The sequence below is a fragment of the Sarcophilus harrisii genome, chromosome 1 (genome assembly GCF_902635505.1).
Source record: "Sarcophilus harrisii chromosome 1, mSarHar1.11, whole genome shotgun sequence".
Taxonomy (NCBI): domain Eukaryota; kingdom Metazoa; phylum Chordata; class Mammalia; order Dasyuromorphia; family Dasyuridae; genus Sarcophilus; species Sarcophilus harrisii.
Genome location: NC_045426.1, coordinates 124,842,693 through 124,865,630, shown reverse-complemented (window position 1 = coordinate 124,865,630; position 22,938 = coordinate 124,842,693). Strand labels below are relative to the sequence as shown.

At 34.1% G+C, this 22,938-nt stretch overlaps 1 protein-coding gene across 13 annotated transcripts in view; it reads left to right on the top strand.

Moving 5' to 3' along the window:
- Positions 1–22,938, top strand: part of LOC100913752 (ATP-binding cassette sub-family A member 3) — a 243,396-nt gene that overhangs the window by 98,229 nt on the left and 122,229 nt on the right. For all 13 annotated transcript variants that reach the window (XM_031963816.1, XM_031963863.1, XM_031963847.1 and 10 more), the window contains one exon: positions 22,124–22,302. In XM_031963816.1, the coding sequence (XP_031819676.1) occupies positions 22,124–22,302 (179 nt within the window). The remainder of the gene's footprint in view (positions 1–22,123; positions 22,303–22,938) is intronic.

Here is a 22,938-nt window from a genome sequence, read left to right as displayed (position 1 = left end):
ATTGTCTTAGAAAAAGAGATGAAATAATGAGTAGCTGGACCACAGTAGTGCTATTAGAAATCAAGAGGAATGCATTATTTATTAAAAAGTATTTGTTTTTTTCTTCCCTCTGGCTTTGCAGCCAACATAGAAATTGCCATAGCTAGCTAATGTAGTAGGTAAGGGAATCAGAAAAGCCTACATGATGCTAGGAAAGACACTTAACCTCTTAAAACTTAAGTTTCCTTCATTATAAAAGAGGAAAAATAATAGTACCTTTCTCATAGATTTATGAAGATCAAATGAAACATTTACAGCACTTTGCAGAAACTTAAGGAATTATATAAATTCTAATTATTATCATATATAAATACAAGGATGTTCTGTTGATTTTAAAAAGGTTTTTTTGTTTTTGTTATGAACCAGAGAATCATCAACAACTTTAATATTTCTATATACAAAGAACAAAAAAGATTGTATTTTAAGCCATGTATGGTTTAAGTGTATATTAAATTTAACACAATAAAAACAAGGTTGCCTTATTTATGTTTCTTCTGAACTTTTTTCTTTTATGTTAAAATGTTTTTTTTCTTTTTTTAAATATATCACTCACTACCTCCTTATTCACTTTACCCTAAATAGAAACTCTGCCTTGCAACAAAGATACATAATCAAGCAAAAGAGATCAACTAATTTGACATGACTAAAAATGCCTCATGCCTCACTCTAGTCCATTATCTCTGATATGCTTCACATATGTAAAAATTGGTCAGACTTCCATCAGCATTCTCTAGTTTTTTGAAGTTGTTTTCCTTTATATTACTGTGGCCACTGTGTAAATTGTCCCCTAGTTCTGCGCATCTCGTTTCGAATCAGTTTATAAATTCTTCCTAAGTTTTTCTAGATCTACAATTTCTTATGGCCCAATAAATAATATTTTACATCACTTTGTAATTTGTTCAGTCATTCTTCAATTGGTTTCCATTTCTTTTCTACAACAAAAAAGTGCTGCTATATTTTTGTAATTTTAAGTCCTCTGTTTTTTTTTTTTTTTTTTTTACTTCTTTGTTGTAAATGACTAGTAGTGACTTTTTGAAATATAGTTCCAAAATGATTTCCATAATTGTGGGACCTACTCCCAGTTTTACCAATAACACATCAATATGCCTGTTCTTCCATAGTTCCTTCAACAATTGGCATGGTCATATATTGTCATGTTTGCCAATCAAACAAATGTAATGTAGAACTACAGAGTTCTTTTAATGTGCAATTATTTTATTTTTAATGATCTGAAAGCACTTTTTAGTTAGTTAAGAGTCTAAATTTTTTTCACTTGAAAACTGCCTATTCCTATCCTTTGAGCACTTATGTTTTGGGGAATGGCTTTTGTTCCTTCATATTTGTATCAATTCCTTATATGTGTCTGATACTAATCCTTCTAAATACATTGAATCTGCTTATGTGATTAAACTTTTCTATTTAGAGTAGTTCTATTAACATGACCATTGTCTTTTAAGTTCAAAAGTCTCCTTGTAGCCATAAAGCTATATAAGTCTTTCTTTTCTCTTCTTTATTTTTTAAAAGGATGTGTAAATCAAATAACTAGATCATCTCTTAATTTTTAAAATATAATTTAATTTCTCATAAATAAGAATTTATTTTCATCCCACCTCTCTCTAAAAAAGAAGAAAAATTTTGCAACAGATATGCATAGTGAAAAAAAACAAAAATGGATTATTATCCATGTTCAAATGTTTTAGTCTTCATCGTAAATCTTTTAAGAATGTGGATAACAGCTCATCACTGATTCTCAGGAATGTGTTGGCCACTGTACAATCAGAGTTCTTAAAGTCTTTTCAGAGTTGTTTTTCTTAACAATGTTGTTGTTACTACATAAATATTCTTCTGGTTCCACTTATTTCATTTTACATAAGTTCATATAGGTCTTCCCAGCTTTCTCTGGACTACACCCTTATCATTTCTTACAGCTTACTAGTATTCCATTAATGTTTATATAACATAATTTAATCGGCCATGCTACAATTGATAGGTATTTCCCTTAGTTTCCAATTTTTTGTCACTACAAAATGACTGCCCTAAATATTTCTGTACACATAGTTCCTTTTCATGTTTCTTTGATCTCTGTGAGGAAGACTCACTTGGCCAAAGGGTCTGTACAATATCACCTGTCACCCCATTCTCATCTGTGGCTCCAAGAAGCTGTAGCATGTGCAGCAGCCATACACCAGAAAAATCATCTCAGTAGATGGGTTAAACCAGGTTGAGGGTAACTGATGGTCCTCAAACCTATCTGTTAATTGGAGGATGGGAAATGTATAGCCAAGCCTAGGAAGACTTCTTCTGAAGGATTAGGTAGAAAAACAATTTGTTCCAATAGCAGAAGCAGCATTGTGGAGCACTTAGAGTTGGTCAGGTGTCCGAGATGCCAGGTTATGTACCAAGCCATCACTGCATGTCCTAACTTTTGTCTCGTCATTGATGTCAGTGACTCTGGAAGAGATGAGACTGAAAAGTTTGTGCAACTCTGCCTCACTTAAATCCAATTCATTTGCAAGTCAAGATATTACCCTACGATATCACTGGGCCTCTTTGAAGATGAAGGATGAACAATAATTTACTTTTAGGACCAAGTCCCAAGTTGCCTCCCAGAATATTAGGGCCGGGTCATATCTTTCCCTGTAATTCATTAATGAGCTTGTTTTCTCATTGCCTCTCCAACATTTTTCATTTTCCTTTTTTATCATCTTTGACAATCTGATGGCTATGAGAAAGAAAATCAGAATTGCTTTCATTTATATTTCTCTATTTGGAATATATTTTCACATTATTGATAGCTTGAGTTACTTTTCTTTGAAAATTGTCTTTATATCTCTTGGCCACTTAAAATTTGGGGAATGACCTTTATTCTTGACTATTTAAATCAATTCTACATTTAGCTTTATCAAAGAAATTTGTCTCAAAAGAATGTTTTCTACTCAGTTATTTTCTCTGTAATTTTATCTTCCCTGATCCTTTATATTCTTTATTTGGCACTGAACCGTACCTTTATTAATAGATTAAAAAGATAGTTTTATCTTTGTTCCTTTGATTTATTTATGGTATCACCCTTTATGACTAAGTCATTTAATGCTAATATTGATGGGTCTTATGAGGTTCTGATCTAAACCTATATCTTCCATTCTACTTTCTAGTTTTTGTAGCAGAGTAAGTTATTGCCTTATCTTGTCTATTGTGCTAGATTCTTTGCTTCTGTAAGTTGTATACCTAATTTGTTCCACTGATTGATCTCTGTTTTTTAACCAGTAGCAAATTATTTTGATGACCACTGTTTTCAAGTAAAGTTTGAAATCTGGTATTGCTAGGCCTCCTTTCTTCTTACCTTTTTCATTATTTCTCCTGATATTTTTGATCTTTTGGTCCTCCAGGTGAATTATTATTTTTTCAGTTCTATAAAGTTAATCCTTTGGTTGCACTGAATAAATCAATCATTTATTACTATATTGACTCAGTCTCCCTATAAGCATTTCTCTAATATATATGACATAACAAATATTCTCTAACTAGTGATGTTTGTATTTCCATAAAAAGTATTTTGTGATTGCATTCAGAATTATAGATAGTTGCATTGGGTGTGTCTTGGAAGGTAGATGCCCAAATATTTTATATTATCTTTAGTTATTTTGAATAACTCTCTTCCTGTTGGATTTTATTGATAATATTTTTATATATCTATGTACATATAAACGATGATAAGTTATATGGATGTATTTTATATACTGAAATTTCACTAAAGTTACTCATTGACTCAAATTTTAGCTGCTTTGTTAGGGTTCTCTAAACCATCATATTATCTCAAAAATTCACTAATCATGTTTCCTTGGCTAATGCTTAAGTCCTCAATTTGTCTTTTCTTGCTGCATAGCTAATATTTCATGATATCACATGTAATAATGATAATGGATATTTTTGCTTTACCCTTGATTTTATTGGATTTCAGTCATTGTGATGAGGCCAGAAGCCATATTACAAAAGGTTAAGTAGTGAGTGAAAGGAAAGAAAATGAAGACAGTGAGCATAGACAATTTTTTAAAGTTTAGCCATTAAAGGGATAGGAAGTGGTCTGATGTGATGGTAGGGTCTAGTAAGAAAATTTTAATAATGGGAGAATCTTCAGCATCTTGAATGAACTAAGGACAGAACCAGTAGATGGGAAAGATTAAAGATTTGGAAAGGGAGTGATTTAAGGTAAAATCTATTGAAGGAGAGAGGAAATGAAATCAAAGACACATATAGAAAAGCCAGTCAGACAAAGAGAAGGAAACCTTATTGTTGGAGGTTTAGGGGGGAAATTAATTCTAAGGGGGTTTGAGCAGCAGGATTGGAGATTTTTGAGGCAGTTGAATCTTTAGGCTATTAGTCTATGAATTACATTCCTGGTGATCAACAGCATGAACCTCATGCTACATGAAAGAGAATTCTAGGCCAGTATCAGGCTTTAGAGCCACTGTGACTGGTAGTCTTAAAGTGTGGCTCCTTAAAGTTAAGGAGGAAGAAGGACCAGAGAGAGAAAACTAAAGAGTTTGGAAGGGCAGCAGCCTAAATACCTTAATATCCCTTGTTAGAATGACTTCAGTGACCAAAAAACACTCCTGATCCTCCACCCCCCCAAAAAAGCAAAACCAAATTCTATGTTTGGTTGCTATATACTAAAATAATTTTTAATAGGAAACAAAAGCTTTTATTTGATGATTAGAAAATAATAAGTTCTTCAAATTCAAGTACTTGAAAGAATACTTGTTTCTCATTACTCATTACTATGAGTAAGTTTCAGTGTAAATTCCTGTTTTAATAATGGAAAAAGTGAAAAATCAGGAGGGCACTGAGACCTGACTAAAAACAAAGGGAAAGGAAGGTGTAACTGATTTATGAATAAAATTAGGAGGTTGCATTTTGTGTATAAAAGATTGGTCTGCCTAATAGGACTAGAGGAATACATGTCCTCTCTTTATTAGAGAGAACAAAGTGTTTCTTGAAGAAGTAAAACTTTGAGAGAAAACAAAAAAGGAAAATTCAATTCAAGAGACAATTTGGTTCTGCATCAAGATAAAAAAGAATATGACACATATTAGGAAGGAAAGAACCACTGAACCATTTCATCTAGGTAACAATTTTGAAACTCTTTAAAGAAGGTAAGTTTTGAGGAAGAATAAGCATTTATACTCCATAGAATGATCTTGTTGCTCTAAGAGATGCCATTCATTGTTGGCCACCTAAAGAAGAGATGTCTCTTCTGTGTATTGATGACTCCATACTTCAAATTAGCAAAAGTATGTATGGGAAGTATGCTGTCTTCCTGAAGCATAGATATTTGAAAGAACAGTTTCCAAAATTTTTAGAGCAGGGATTTTTAACCTTTTTTCATGTCATAGACTTCTCTGGCAGTCTGGTGAAGCCTGTGGAACCCCTTTCTTAGAATAATTTTTAAATTCATAACACAAAATACATTTGATTACAAAGGAAACAGATGATATTAAAATATTTAAATTAGTTATCAAAATGTCAAAATGTTTTATTCAAAATATTTTTAAAGTAAATTCATAAATCCTAGATTAGAAATAACTAGCTTAGTCTTCTAAAGATAAGTAGAATAATAGATGAAAATTCTGTAAAGAAAGGTAGTCAAAGAAAATGTGAAGCTCACAAGAAAGAAATTTTGAAGGCACTATGAAAAATAATTTTGATGAATTGTAAAAGGGGAAGTTGTCTGAAGAGACTGATGTTCAACGTGGAATTAGATTGCTGTTTTTTCCAAAGTTACCAATTATCTTTTCATTGCCAGATCTGATCTTCTTTTCTTAATCTTCATCTTTCCTGACCTCTCTATAGAAAAATTTCTATATTGTTTAGCTTTCTCATGAATGCTGTTCTTTCTCAGGGTTTTTGTAATACTATTCTCTTTATATGTTTCTTTTCTTAGAATTAGGAAGACCTAACTTCAGATCTGGCTTTAGATACTAGCTGTGTGACTCTAGGCAAGTTATTTGGCCTTGATTTGCCCCATTTCCCTCACCTGTAAAATGAGGTCAAAATATCACTTATTTCCTAGGGTTATTATAAAGATGAATTGAGATATTAATTTTTAAAAACTTATCATTATGCCTAGAACATAGAAAGTGCTGTGTAAATGTTAGCTATTATTTATTGTCATCATAATTTTCTTCCTCTGTGACCTACCTGTCTTACTCTCTTTTGCTGAATATATCATAACTCCTAACAGTGGATATATCTGTGGCTTTATAATAAGCCCTCTTCTCTTTTTTTCTACATTTTAATTTGATAGCCTTATGAACTTCCATGGATTTAATTGCTTCTATGTAGATCTCTATGAAAAGTCTAAAGGAAAAGAAATCATAGTAATGAGAAAAAAATATGGTGTACAATTATGAAAATTAACCCTGAATTTTTTAAACAATTAATAGTAAAATGGAAACTGTACAACAGATATTACATGAATCATAGAAATCACATAAGCATAATAATTTCATTTAGAAGTTAAATCAGCATAAATCAGTTGCTATAAGACTGAGATAACAAACTTTTGGCTTACTTGCCAAATAGAGAAAGGTAGCTGCCAAAGGCAGTAACAGATTAAAATATAAATTTGTTTGTAAAACTTACAAGGAATGATGAAGGCTGATGTGCAATATTGTTTCATAAGGCAAAAAGAATTAGTTAAACTTCCTTGAAGAGAATTGTAATCACTTAAGCTAATTTTGCCTAAAAAAGGAAATAGAGAAGATCAACAGAGATAAAATGGGTAATTTTGATTACAAAAATGTATCTGATTATATCTGAGCCTTTTACTATTACATGATTATCCACATATTCATATTTTTCACTTAATGACTTACCATCACACTTTTCTCAGTGGCTATTCCAAACTGCCTCCTCTCTCCTAAAAATCTCTTAATTCACGTTTTTCTCTCCCTCAACCTCTTAGCTCTTACTAAACTGAGAAAATAAAAGCCATCCATCTACCACTCTTCTCTACCTCAAAACTCTTTTTCCCGAGCTCCCATTATTGTTTTTTTTTTTGTTTCTCTATCTGAAGAAGTGACCTCTTTTCATGTCAAGATCAGCCTATTCAACTCATGTTCTTTTTTTTCATAATTATAACTTTTTATTGACAGAACCCATGCCAGGGTAATTTTTTACAACATTATCCCTTGCACTCACTTCTGTTCCGACTTTTCCCCTCCCTCCCTCCACCCCCTCCCCCAGATGGCAAGCAGTCCTATACATGTTAAATATGTCACAGTATATCCTAGATACAATATATGTGAGCAGAACCAAACAGTTCTCTTGTTGCTCAGGGAGAATTGAATTTAGAAGGTAAAAATAACCTAGGAAGAAAAACCAAAATGCAAACAGTTTACATTCATTTCCTAGTGTTCTTTCTTTGGGTGTAGCTGCTTCTGTCCATCATTGATCAATTGAAACTGAGTTAGATCTTTTCTTTGTCAAAGAAATCCACTTCCATCAGAATACCTCCTCATACAGTATCGTTATTGAGGTATATAATGATCTCCTGGTTCTGCTCATTTCACCCAGCATTAGTTCATATAACTCTTTCCAAGCCTCTCTGTATTGATCCTGCTGGTCATTTCTTACAGAACAATAATATTCCATAACATTCATATACCACAATTTACCCAACCAATCTCCAATTGATGGGCATCCATTCATTTTTCAGCTTCTGGCCACTACAAACAGGGCTGCCACAAACATTTTGGCACATACAGGTCCCTTTCCCTTCTTTAGTATCTCTTTAGGGCATAAGCCCAGTACTAGCACTGCTGGATCAAAGGATATGCACAGTTTGATAACTTTTTGAGCATAGTTCCAAATCACTCTCCAGAATGGCTAGATATGTTCACAATTCCACCAATGTATTAGTGTCCCAGTTTTCCCACATCCCTTCCAACATTCTGCATTATCTTTCCCTGTCATTCCAGCCAATCTGACAGGCGTGTAGTGGTATCTCAGAGTCAACTCATGTTCTTAGACAGTGTCTTCTCTGAAGGTGTAATCCCTTAATCATTCCCTGTTTCTCTTTCTCCCCCAAGGCAATTGAGGTTAAATGACGTGCCCAGGATCACACAGCTTGTGTTAAGTGTCTAAGGGCAGATTGAACTCAGGTCCTCCTGAGTCCAGAGTCAGTGCTCTATCCACTTGCACTGCCTAGCTACTCCACATTCCTTTTTTCTTCACTGGCTTCTTCCCTATTGCTTATACACCTGACTTGGTCTCCTTTAGCCTTTTATAAAGTTCAGTTGACCCTGCCTTTCCTCAAGCAATCATTCTATTTCTTTGCTCTCACAATCATGTTCCACATTATAGATATGTACACTTGGTGCTGTCATTTTCTTTCCTCTTACTCACTTCTAGGATCTTTGCGATCTGCCTTCTGGCCTAATTAGTCAATTGAACCTGTTCTAGAGGCAACAATCTACTGTTTTAGAATTTATATGTGTTTTTGTTGATGTCTTTTTAACGTTACCATAATTTCCACACTATTTCTTCATATCTCTCTCCCAGAGAGACATCCCATATAATAAATAATATTTTAAGGACAAAAAAAAGAAAAACTGGAAATTAATCAGCATAACTAATACATACAAAAAAAGTCTAAAAATATGTGCAAAGTACACTACTTGTTGACTTCCCACTTCTGTAGAGGGATGGGTTGAACATTTCTCATATACCTTCTTTCAAGCCTTGCTTCTTCTTTATATTTTGTAACATTTACTTTTGATATTTTGTAGTTCTTTAGTTGTAGTTACCTCTTCAACAATGACTATTTCCATCTTTTGTCATCTTTGCCAATTTGCCAATTTGAGGTAGAACTCGGGAGTTTTTTTGGATTTGAATTTCTTCTCTTATTAATGAATTAAAGTCTTCTTTCATGATTATGATTCATTTGTAGTTCTTCTTTTAAGAATTGTTTATTCATATCCTATAGCCCTCTATCTTCTAAGAACTGCAACAGTTTCTTACATGGCAAATATAATTCCCAATTCTTATTCTTCTTGAACTCTCTGCAGAGTAATAGTTTTGACCATTTCCCTTTCTGAGATACCTTCTACTCCCTTTACTTCTTTGATTGATTTCTCCTGGTGTATCTCCTATGCACCTCACCTTTATTTTTCATTATCATTCTCTAGTGCCTATTGTGTGGCCATCTCTAGAGCCCATCCTAGGCCTTCTTTTTTCTCTCCACAGTGAGTTCTTCAGCTCTCATGGGTTTGATTACCAGATTACTATTTCTAAACATGTGACTCAAATTCTTATATCCAGCTATAATTTTTCCCTGAATTTTTGTCCTGCATGTCCAGTGTACTGGATATAATTATTTTGCTGTTATAGGCATCTTAAGATCAACATGTTCAAAATCAAAATAATGATATTTCCCAAAAATATATGCTTTCTACATATCTCTTATTTCTATCAAGATATACCGCTCTTCCACTTAGTTGTATTCAGAACCCTAGAATCATCTTTGAATTTTCCTCCTTCTATATCGAATCAGTTCTTAGCTTTGTCAATTTTACCTCCAGAAAATCTCTTATATCTGTCTCCTACTCTCCATACATACAGACTCTGCAATGGTCTAATTTCTTGTCACTACTACTCCAATTTTACCTGGACTACTACAATAATTTCCTCATTGATCTCACTGTTTACAATTTATGATTTCCTTCTGAAATGCACCCTTCTATAACAACTGTCAAATTGAAACATAGGTCTGATTATGTTACTCCCTTATTTAAAATAAAATCATCATTGGCTCTCTGTTTTTTTCTAGGTGAATTAATAGGATAAAATACAAAATCTTTAGCCTATTGAAATTCCTCCCATATCTGACTTTCATTTTCCCTGCTTTATATGCACTTCATGCACTCCTCATTTTAGTTAGACTGGTTTGCCATTTTCCTCCTGTGGGACATGCCATCTTCTTCCTCAGTATCTATGATAGCACAGATGTTGCCAAATGTGTGAAATATCTTTTCATCTCTACTTTGGAAACAAGAAGTGTCAAATGTGCAGGCCAGGAAGAGTGGGGAGCTGTATTAAAAATAAGTTTGGGAAACATTTAAAAAAATAAATTGAAATACAATAAAACAGTATTAATATATAAATTTCTAAGTCAATTTGTAGTACTCAGAGATTCTCATATATGGTTTAGTGACCCCCATTTCTATTTGAGTTTTTCCCCAGTGGTGTCAAAGGAAGTAGTATTAAGACAGGAGAACAATCTGGGCAGGGAATTTATTATAATTACAGGGCCCTTCAAAACTGTCTATTCAGTCAATTCTCTTATTTTATACAATAGAAAACTCCTATTTAAAGTAGCACAAAGTGGATGCTGGTCATTTGGGAAATGACCAAATAAATTATGGTGTATAGTTACAATGAAAAATTATATTACCATGAGAAAGAAAAAAGGGAAGATGTATATAAAACCAATTAGAATAAAGTGAGAATAGTTTATACCTTAACTACATTACAACTAACAATTGTTGAAAGACTTTAAGAACCCTGTTCAAAATACAATGACCCAATCAAGACTTTAAAATACTAATGAAAAAGCCTTCAGCAGTATTCCATTCATGTTTTTTTTAATTGTCTTGGCAGCAGGATTATGGATGAGGCCCAGAATAAGATATAGAATATATCCTAAAAGTCTTAGTACAATTTTATGCTATTAAAATTTAACAACTAAACTTATTGAAACTTAAAACTGGGAGACTTTCAGGTCACATGAAAAACAAGATGGTAGACTAAATATTTTTCTATAATCCCCATAATCTCTCAAACCTCTCTAAAACATTAATTATGCTCAAAAGATAAAGCAGGTTCAGTTATTTCCATAGCCTCGCACATTCAAAATCCAAAAGAAAGTTTAAATAAAAATGAATCAAGGAAGTGATGCTTAATATCTCTGAGTTCACTCAGTACCCTACCCAGAAGCAAAACCCTGCAACCCAGAAGCACCTGAGAGCAATGATTATTTTTCTGTTAATAATAATTTATTAAATTAAGATTAGGTTTTTCCTTTTTATTTCATCATTCAGAGATCAATGTTTGCAGGTCAGTCAGTCTTTGAAGGACATTGCTAATTGCCCAAATCCTCCTGATACATGGTCTGGTCCCAAGATGGAGGGACCCCATCCACCTAGAAGACTTTACAAACAATATCTAATCTAGGTGAATTCTTGCCTCTAGGAATATGCCCTTACAACAACCCCTTTTACCCCACCCCACCCCCACTGAAGGAGAAAACCAATCAGAGTGATCTGAGTAGAGAGAGATTCCTTTTTCCAGATTGTTGGAGGCAGCTGAGTTTAATGATCAAGTCACATTTTCAGCAAGAGGACCTGAAGACTTCTGGCTTATTACCTCCTCATTATGTCATTTCTCTAATTATTCACCAATCTTGGTTAATTGGAATCTCCTTTCCCAAAAGCACTTAAATATTCAGGGATCTCTATGGCTTTGTTTTTATTTCTGAGAGAAACCACTGACCATTGATTTATTAATTATTTGCTAACCTAATTAACAAATTGATTATTAATTTCCCAGAAACTGGGTCTCAAGCTTTTTATTTGTCTCACACCAATGCTGGTAAAGCTCTGAATCACCAATAAAAGGGAAAAAAATCTCTAAACTGTCTTGCCAGGCCATAGAACTGAGCAACAGAGGGAGGGGACAGGTTACCAGGACAGAATACTGAGCACATGAGTAGATTTTGCAGCACTCACTGTATCAAGCCTGAGAGAAAAAGCACAGCACACAGTAACTTCAGCTCTGTTCACCCAAAAGTCATTTGGGGAAGAGACCCAGGCTGATGAATTATGAATTGAGATACTATGAGATCCAGGCAATAACAAAACTACCATCAGAAGGGTGGGGAAGGTTTAGGGATGTGTGATTAGAAAAATGAGGGGGCTAAAGATTGAAAGTACTAAAGACTTCAGGAAGAAAAAATCTCCAAAGATCTTGAATATAAAAAGACAAATCAACAGGAAAAGCAATAACAGAAGCAAGTAAGATCTTCAGATCAGGCAAATTTGTTTCAATAAGGGGAAATGATGCAGCATGAGACAGAGGTAAGATGGAGGACCTTTGGAATTTGAGGAGAATATAGATCGATGATATGCTGTTACTGAATGGCTTAAAGGGAAAATGCTGATTATTAGAGCAAAATGTATGTCCTGCACATCAAAAATAATAATCAGAATAGAAAAATTTTCATCTGTAAAGTCAAACCTTAGCAAAAAAAAAAAAAAAAAAAAAAAAAGAAGTATGGATTGGGAATGCACATGTGCAGAAGGGAAGGACAAGAGAGAAAAGAAGCAAAGTATAAGATGATTAAAAGAAAATATGTTCACTATGCAAGTAAAACATAGTATCTCAAAAATAGGGGAAATTGTAATCCCCCGTAGCAACTGGCACTTGGAAGAATGGAATAAGAGAAAAAAATTAAAGATCAGAGAGCACTGATCTAAAGATCAGTGATGAGGAAGGGCATAGAGCAGTGTCTTCTCTGATATCTGCAATAATTGGCATCGTTTTCAGAGGAAAACATGATGGAAAAGTAAATGGATCGGCCTGCAATGATAAAGAAAGCTTAGCAAATAGAATCTACAATGGATACCTTGGATTTTATATTTTAAAAAAATACAGAGTAAAGAGAGAAATCAGATGATTATAGAGATTCTGAATCAGAGAATTAAGAATCTGGAGTAAATAAAGAAGACATATCAATGAGAATAGGGCCACTTTAAAAATTAACTGAAGGAAGATATTGGGGAGAGAAAGGGAAAGGAGGAAAATCATACCATTAGACCAATTTTAAGGACATATGGAATATGGAATATATATGGAATATAACTGTAACACATACCTTTAAATGTGAATGAAATAATGCAATAAAATAAAGTGACAGATTGAATTAGAAAACAAAATCCTACAATCTGTTACTTATAAGAAACACATTTAAAAGAAAAAAAACTTATACAAAATAACAGAAATGTTTTCCTGCAGAAGATGTTGAAAAGTGGGGAGAGAGTATATTATGGTTCCAGTCTAAATTATGTTCAGTTCAGTAGGTTCAAGGTTTAAAATGCAATAAGCATTTGTGGATTATAAAATATAATTCAAAATCACCTATTTAAGAATTAAAAGAATATACTTTTAAAAAGATAAAGTTAAGATAAAATACAATTCAGCTTCTCCTGCATAGTCATCACTTAAGGAAACCATTACCTGGAAGTAAAGTTTGGATCACATTTCCCCTGAGGCTAAGCCTCTTTTTATATAATTATATAGCCTCTATATATAATTCAAAATACTCATAAGGATCCAGCCTTATTTGTTTGGTGGTAGGGAAGCCAAGGAAGAAAAAGAGAAGTGAGAAACAGAGGATTATAAGGAAAGGAGAAAAAAGATGCATTTATCAGAGCTCACTGGAGAAGCAAAAAACAGTCCCGCCTCAGAAATACATAATGATTCTGGGAGCCAAGAGGCAGAGCAAGCAGTCAATCACTATAACTCTCCCACATTCATCTCCAGGCAACCATAAAATCGTGCTGTAAAAAAAGGTCCTAGAACAGCAGAATCAAGAAAGAGATAGAGAATAACAATATTTTAGCCCAGGAAATTTGGAAGAGAAGCAGGAAATGTCCACCTCATTCAGGTAATGATGGGGCACAGTCCAGGACAGAAAGCTTCCTCACAATCCTTGAACAAGGCTCATGTCAACAAACCAGCAATAGTTCCATGTGGTAGAGCAGGAGAACTCCAACACCAGGCTCTCCCCACATGCCTTAGCAAAGGCGAAGGAATGGGAAGACTCCAGCTCTAGGAATCATCACACACTTCACTGTAGCTCCAGGCAAACAAGCGGCTTCAAGAGACTAGACCATTGCATGTTTCATTATAGACCTGGGGAAATACAGAAGGAACCCCACCAGACTTCAGCACATGCTGGACATCACCACTAGGATCCCATACCAGGTAAGCTGCCAGACCCCTATAACCTTCAGCAGCTGTAGCCATCCCACACCCTAGCCTACTCACCACAGCACCAGACAGAAAGGTACCCCATGGGCCTCAGGGCAACATCAGTGTAGTACCAGGTCAATAATCAGGGCTTATAGCTACTTACATTAGAAGCTTAAGACAGCACTTTGACACAAACCCAGAAGAGGACAACATTGCCAAAACATATATGGGCAAAACCCCAAAGAAATATGGAAATGATCTCAAGCTCAAAAAGAATTCATGGAAGAGCTCAAAAAGAAGCTTAAAAATAGAGAGGTAGAAGAAAAAATGGAAAAAGAAATGAGTATGAAGATAATGGGAAAAAAAGCATCAACAACTTGAAAAATTGCTTAGAAGCTAGAATTGGCCAAATGGAAAAAAGCATATACAAAAGCTCATTAAAGAAAATAACTCCTTAAAGAATACAATTGGCTAAATAAAAAAGAAAGTACAAAAGCTAATTGACAGACACACCACCTTAAATTGAATTGGTGTGTGTCTCAGTTGGGCAAGTGGAAGCTAACAACTCTGACATCAAGAATCAAACAAATGAAATAGAAAAATGAAAGAAATTTAAAATATTTTGTGGGAAAAAAACTGACCTAGAAATTAATCCTGGAGAGGCAGTATCAGAATCAATGGATTTTTTTTATGAAAGCTAAAAATCCTATTTCCTTGAATGACCTTTTTTGTTGTTGTTTTTACCAGTAAGATGATTCTTGGTTTTGGACCTAGCTCAATTGCCTTCCAAAATATCATGTTCCATAACCTTGAATCATTTAATGTTGGAACTGCTAAGTGCTGTGTAATCATGATGGTAGTTCCCTGATATTTAAATTGTTTCTTTCTGACCACTTGCAGTATTTTTCATTGACCTGATAGGTCTGAAATTTGGTATAATGTTCCTTAGAGTTTTTTTTTTGTTTTGGGATCTCTTTCTTGAGGTGATCAGTGGATTCCTTCAATACTTATTTTGCCTTCTGATTCCAGAATATCAGGGCAATTTTCCTTTACAATTTCTTGAAAGATGTTGTCCAGCTCCTCCTTTTGATTCTGTTTCAGGTAGTCTAATGATTCTCATATTGTCTCTTCTAGATCTATTTTCTAGGTCAGTTGTTTTTTTCTGTTTTCTATTTTTTCATTCTTTTTAATATATTTGATTCTTCTTGTTCCACAGTGATATTGGATTCCATTTGCCCAAGTCTATCTTTTAAGGAGTTGTTTTCCACAATTAGCTTTTGTACTTCCTTTTCCAGTTGACCCCTTCTACTCTTTTAACAATTGTTTTCTTTTTCCAAGTAGTTGGCTCTTTTTTTCATAATTTTCTTGATTCACTCTAATTTATCTTATTAATTTTTCTTCTACCTCTCTCAAATGATTTTTCAATGCCTTTTTGAGCTCTCATTTTTCTTTTAGATTTTGCCCATGTCTTTTGGCACTATTGTCCTCTTCTGAGTATGTATTTTGACCTTCCCTGTCACCATAACTTTCTACGGTCATTTTCTTTTTTGTTGTTGGTTTTTGCTCATCTTATTTTAGGCCTTTCTTCCTTCTTTTAAATTTGAGCTCTGCTCTCAGGGCGGAAAGGACACTATCTCAGTCTTCTTTTGCCAGTGGCTGCAGGCCTGGCTGTTTGACTGCTATTGCACTGAGGTTGCCCTGAAACCCAGAGGGTACCTTTGTGTCTGGTGCAGTGCTGAAGGGATGAGGGTGGGAGGTGCTTTGTGCTGCTGGAGGCTGCAGGGATCTGGCAGTATACCTGGTGCTGAGCTGAGGTCTTAATGGAAGTGTCTGGCATATGCTGAGGCCTAGAAGGGTGTTTCTGTGTGACACTGAAGCATGTGGTGGTCTGGCCTCTTGAATCCGCCTGATTTCCCAAAGTCACACTGAAGCACATGGTGGTTCTTGGAGCCGGAGTCTGCCTGTGCCCTTAGCACATGGAGAGGTCCTGGATTGTCGTTTTCCTGATCCACTGCAGAGGGGCTCAGCATCCACTGCTGGTTTGCCAAGATGCTTTTTGTCCTGAACTGTGTTTCTCTTTCACCTAAGTGAGATAGACATTTCTTATCAATCTTCCAAGTTTCTTGAGCTAAAAGATTATTCCACCCTTTCTTTTTGCTGGTTCTACTGTTCCAAAATTTGTCTTGGGGTGCTAATTTATGGCTATTTATTGGAAATGAATATGGAAGAGTTATGACACTGTTTACTCTACCATCTTGGCTACTAGAAGTTCCAATTCAGTCTCCTCCTTCTTATGTGGACTAGAAAAATGGCTATTTTTTTCTTATTAGATTCCTTCATCAAGATTCAGTCTTGTATTCTTAATACATATGTTTGGAGTAGTTGAAGTCATTGTACTTGCTGCTCTTTTTTTCTCCATTTTCCTTGGGATATAGAGAAATCTTATACTAAAAGGTCAGAAACCTTCAGGTCTATGAATGTAAGAAGAAAGGTTAGAAAAGGATCAACTAAAACTATATTGAAAAATAGCCCTTGAATGAGGTAACTCCTCTTTAAAGGTAGGTCCAAGAAACCTCTGAATTGGAGAGTCCTTCTCTTCCTTGGCATAAGACTGATTTACTATGCAATCTCTGATATATGGGATATAGTCTCAGTTATATAGGATGCCCAATCCCAATAATTAGGAGTTTGATGCCAAGGCTATTGTTTTTAAAATATATTACAGCCCATCACAATACTAACTTTATAATTATAGTTTGGGAAATGTAATGTGTAATGTGTCAAGTAAAGAAAATATAAAGTGAAAAGTAAATATGATGGCATTGGACCTAATGTTTGACCTTTATTGCAGTTTTTAAAAAAAGGCAATCTTATATAAGGTACAGTTTGGCTGATAATGGGGAAAGAATATGATCTAAAACTAAAGTACAAATGAAACTTAGATGCAGGATTCTTAGCTCACTAATTTGGCAGATGAAATTCAGTCTTATGTTGATAATAACAAGCCAAATAGCTTTTATGATTCATTGAAGGCTATGAATCAAAGATCTAAGATGCATCTCAGCTATTTGATGCTGACAGAACCACATTGATTAGTGATCAGGACATAATTCTAGAGAGAATGCTTGAATACTTCCAAAGTGTTCTAAACAGACTGTCATTAATCAATGCTGACGCCATTGACCATTTATCTCAGCTTGAAATTAACAACTCCCTAGCTGAAGCTCCAACTAAAGAGGTTTTGAATGCCATTATTTTACTTGTGGCAAAGCACCTGGTGCTGATTCTGTTCCAGCTGAGATTTACAAGGTGGGGGTCCACTGCTCATACAAAAGCTGACTAAAATTTTTCAGATTATATGGCAAGAGGAAGTTATGTGCCAAGAATGAAAAGATGACTCCACTATCCATCTTTTGAGAATAGATTGTCTTGTAACAATCACAGAGTGGGGATGTCTCTTAGTCATTTCTGTCAAGATTCATGCCAGAGTTCTCAATAGACATCCTACACCTGGAGGAAGGTCATCATTTATTTTAAGTTGGGAGGAGTTGTGTTAAGTAAATCAGTCAACTACATACATATGCTGGCTGTGTGAATGGATTTTAAGGATTTCAATATTAGGACTAACATTTTCTCATTCATAAATTTGGATAAACCAGTATGTATATTTGATGTGGGGCTAAAATGTCCCCCAAAGTAGTCAAGATGTGTGTTACATTTCCATATTCCCTTTTTAAGGGAGAAAATGTGAGTTTATGATTTTTGGAATATGATCCACTTAAATGTTTTATTAGCAAATTTAAGATACCAGAGTTACAAGACTAGTTCTCAGAATGTAGGGAGCCTTCTCACTCATATCTTCAATAGAGAAGGAAGACTCATAGGCAGAATCTAAATGATCTTCATAACAGTACTATAAAGCAATATCCAAAGCAATGTTATCAATTAATAGACTTTAGCCTTGAATTGTTCTGGAGTTTCTAGTTAAGTTAAAGAAAATTAATATTAAGTACATTATTATTCATAGCAAAAAAGTAGAGAACAGATCCACATTTTTCTGTCTTGTCACCTTTTTTCCCCAATTAATATTTTTCCAATTACATGTAAAGATAGTTTTCAATATTCATTTTTATGAGATTATAAGTTTTTGTACATAATTGCAGGAAAATATCCAATTTTTCCTAAAACATTTTTCATTCATGAATATTTTTAAGTGTTTTATACTGTGCACATTTCCTAATGCAAATGATACCAGCAGCAAGTGAAAATGAATGCCAAATTTGGTACACATATCTTATGTACCTCAAGGTAACATAAGTATGTGGTAAAACATGTACCACTCATTGTACGTCATAATATCCACTTTTATTTAGCTAGCATCATTATAGTAACTTTTTAATAAGAATCATTCACTGTTTATAAATGTTCTGGTATGCATTCTTTATATTGAACCATTAATACACCACGTCTTTATTTTAGCAAAGCAGTATATTTTCTGCATTTACTTATAGAAAGTTAACTTGGCTTTTTTGACATTTATTTTAAAATAAAGTTTTTTTTTTCCATTTGTCACTGAATGTTGAAAACTATCTTTACATGTAATTGAAAAAATAAAATACTATTAAATTTAAAAAATACATAGCAGTTTTTGAGTGGTTGTTTCTCATGTATCACTGAGAAAAAGATATATTTATTTCTATCCTCATTCATTTTTTTCCAAAGGTCTATCATCTATAACTTTTCTCTTTTTTTAAATTGAATTAAATACAAAATAAGAAAAAGCAGAATAGAAAAAAAAATGGAAAATAAAAAAACAAAACAAAACATGTGTTCAGCAGAACATCACAAAGGATTCAAAATACATAACAATAAATTTATATTTCAAGGAAACATATATAATAATAGAAGAAATTATATTCATTAGGGTCTATTTTTTCTTTGCTTCCTTGTAGGTTATTCTTTTGTTCTCTGCTGCATTCCTTTTACTTTATTCTTTTTTTTCCCTTCTATCTCCCACCTTCCTCAACCAGGCTACTGTTAGATACAGATATATCATACACACACACACACTATCCATGGACCCACACATATGTCTATATACATATACATACACATACATACCCACATACCTATATATCCTCAAACATATACATATGAATATACATAAACATATACATATAAATATTGCATTCACCCTCATGAAAGCATGCATCTAAGACATGTGGATTTTTTACATGTATATAAATCTAATGTAGATTTCTCTCTTGATTGAATCTTTAAGATTGACTTTGTTTAATATCAATCATTATTAGCCCTACTTTTTTAAAATCTAACTTTTCTAAAATTCCATTCACCTCCTTAGTTTCTTCATTGTTTATATTTTAGTTAGATTTATCTAGTTATGAGAGGGGGGTATTGAGGTTCCTCATTGGTATATTTTTGTTGTCCATTCTAAGTTTCTTCTAAGAATTTTTTCCTACCAAGTGGTGCTATAACACTTGATGAATATATTAATATTCATTGTCTGTGGTATCTTTTAGCAAATTGTAGTTTCCTTATCTCTTTTAATTAGATTCTTGCTTTTGTTTTCTCTTGAGATTGATAGCTTTTTTTTTCAACTTCAGATGAAGTATAGTATACTTTGCTCCACACTTTTACTTTTACTCTGTATGTATCTCTGCTTCAGATGTATTTTTTGTAAACAACATATTATAGGATTCTAATTTTTAATTACTCTGCTATGCACTTACCTTTTAAAAAGGAGTTCATTTCCTTCACATTCACAATTATGATTACTAACTATATTTCCTTCAGTCCTGTTTTTTTTTTTCTACTTAAGTTTTTCTTTCTCCTTTTATACTGTCCCTCTTAACCAGTGTTTTGCTTCTGACCACCCTCTCTGTCAATCTTCCCTCCTTTGTATCAGCCCTCCCCTTTTCTTTCCCCTTTTTCCTCCTACATCCTTATTGGGTAAGATAAATTTCTATACCCAACCAAGAATGTATGTTATTCCTCCTTTGAACTAAAGCTGATGAGATTGTTTCCAACAATATTCATATTCTCCCTATTTTTCTTTTCCTGTAATAGGTCTTTTGTATAACTTGCCCTATTCCACCTCTCCCTTTTCTCCCAGTATAATCCTTTTTTTAACCCCTAAATTTTGACATCAGTCAACTTATATTCACACCCTCTATCTCTATCTATCTCTATCTCCCTCCAACTGCCCTAATAGAGATAGTTATGAAGAGTTATAAGTATCATCTTTTAATCTTTTTGAATAACATGTATTTGCCCCCTGTTTACTTTCTTATGCTTTCTTTGAGTCTTGTATTTGAAAAATTATATTTTCTGTTCGACTCTGTGCTTTTCATGAGTAAAGTTTGAAAGTCCCCTGTTTCATTGAATGTCCATCTTTTCCCATAAGGAAAAAATACATTCAGTTTTGCTACATACTTGGTTCTTGATTATAAACCAGTTGCTTTCCAGAATATATTCAAAACCACAATTCTTTTAATGTTGAAGCTGCCAATTCCCATGTAATCCTGATTGTGGATCCTTCATACTAAGGTTGTTTTTTTCTGGCTGCTTGCAGTATTTTCTCGTTGACCTGATAATTCTGGTATTTGATGACACTATTCCTTAGAATTTTCTTTTGGGGATCTTTTTTAGAAGGTGATTGGTGGATTCTTTCAATGACTATTTTAACTTCTGGTTCTAGAACATCAGGGCAATTTTCCTTGTTAATTTCTTGAAAAATGCTGTCCAGATTGTGAAATGATCCAGCCATTCTGGAGAACAATTTGGAACCATGTCCAAAGGACTATAAAACTGTGTATACTCTGATTCAGCACTGTCTTTACTGAGTCCATATCCCAAAGAGATCATAAAAGAAGGAAAAGGACCCACATGTGCATAAATGTTTGTAGGGACATTTTTATTGTGGGAAGGAACTGGAAATTGAATGAATATCAGTTGGGGAATGGCTGAAAAACTTATGCTATATCAATGTTATGGAATATTATTGTTCTATAAGAAATAATGAGCAAGGGGCAGCTCAACTAGGTGCAGTGGATAGAGCACCAACCCTGAAGTCGGGAGAACCTGAACTCAAATTTGACCTCAGACATTTAACACTCCCTAACTGTGTGACCCTGAGCAAGTCACTTAACCCCAACCCCAATTGCCTCAGCAAGAGAAAGAAAAAAAGAAAGGAAAGAAAAAAAGAAAGAGAGGAAGGAAGGAAGGAAGAGATAGAGAGAAAGAAAGAGATAGAAAGAAAAAGAAAAAAAAAGAAATGATGAGCAGGCTGGTTTCAAAAAAGACTTACATGAACTAATGCTAAGTGAAGTGAACAGAACCAAGAGAACATCATACCAGTAACAATAAGGTTATGTGATGATCAACTGTGATTAACATGGCTCTTTTCAGCAGTGAGGCACTATGCCTTCTGCCCTGGAGCTGGAGGCCTCACAGTGGCCTACTGTGCATTAGTCTATGGACCGAGGACTGAGGGGGCTCTGTTACTGATCTGTGCTGTGGCTAATATACCCTCTCACTGGCTAGCTTAAACACCATCTGCCCTGGGATCTCCCCTTTTTTACGAAATGAGACAGATCTCTCCTAAAGTTCTTCTAAGTTATCTTAAGCTGGGAAATTGTTTCACTCCATCTCTTTGTAGGTTCTCTTGCTCCAGAATCCATTTAGAAGCTTGATTTAATATTGGTTCCAAAAGAAACTGGAAAGAACTCCAGCAATTTTGTGTTTTTTCTCTGCCAACTTGGCTCTGCCTCAGTTCTTCATTATTAAATTAGGAACTGTATCAAACTCAAATAAAATGTGTCCCTGTGGACTACATGTTGACTTAGAAAACTTCAAACTAATATCATCCATTTTTTTGTATTTTTATTTATCTTGTTAGGAATTTATCAAGTACATTTAATCTGGATCACTGTAATTCCCATGCAATAGGGCCATGTACTTGATATCTCTGCTGCAGAGTAATTCTTTTTCAGTGTTAAAATAGCAGGCATAATAACTATTTCTTGTTGAATTTTAGGTTCAGGTATTCAATGGAAACATGTGTCAAAGGTATCCATGTTTAAGAAATTCGGCTTTGGGGAGGTGCTGGTAATGCTGCTAACTGACAGTATCTTATATGGCTTAGTGACCTGGTATGTGGAAGCTGTCTTTCCAGGACAATATGGTATACCTCAGCCTTGGTACTTCTTCATTAAGGTGAGTTCTGATGTTGAAACCCTTCAGAATAGCTACAATCCTTTTATTATTCTTACTTCTTCTCATATCTTTAAGTCAACAAAGCAAACATAAGGCAGACAAAAGAAAGTTTTCCCCAAAGGGGTGATTACCTTTCTAGCTAAAGAAAATTTAGGTTCAAGGGCAAAACCAAGTTTTGACCATTGTTCAAATGGAAAGTTCCACATAGGGCACCCAAAAGACAAGAGATATTTCCTTAAGAGAATTTGGGGCAGTAGGATTCTTCTCATGATCTTGATAGGATCTCTAGAATTGCCTTAAGTAAATTTAATAAAGGTAGACTGGGGTACGTACTCTGAACAAAATCCGGTTTGTTTGTTTGTTTGTTTTTAACAGCGATCAGTTTATTAACACTTTATTAACTGTTAACATAACAGGTAAGACTGGCCACCTCAATAAATCCAATGACCCAGTAAAAAGGAGGATACCCTTTTTATTGTCACACAAGAAAGAAGGAGTCTTAGTAGTCATGGTATATTATGATCGGCTATACTGACATTCAAGTGATACTAATTATGACCCTCTTTGATAAATAAGGAATTATAATTATTTTATGGGACTTTTCTTCATCTTTTAATCTTTGCTAGGGGATCAAAA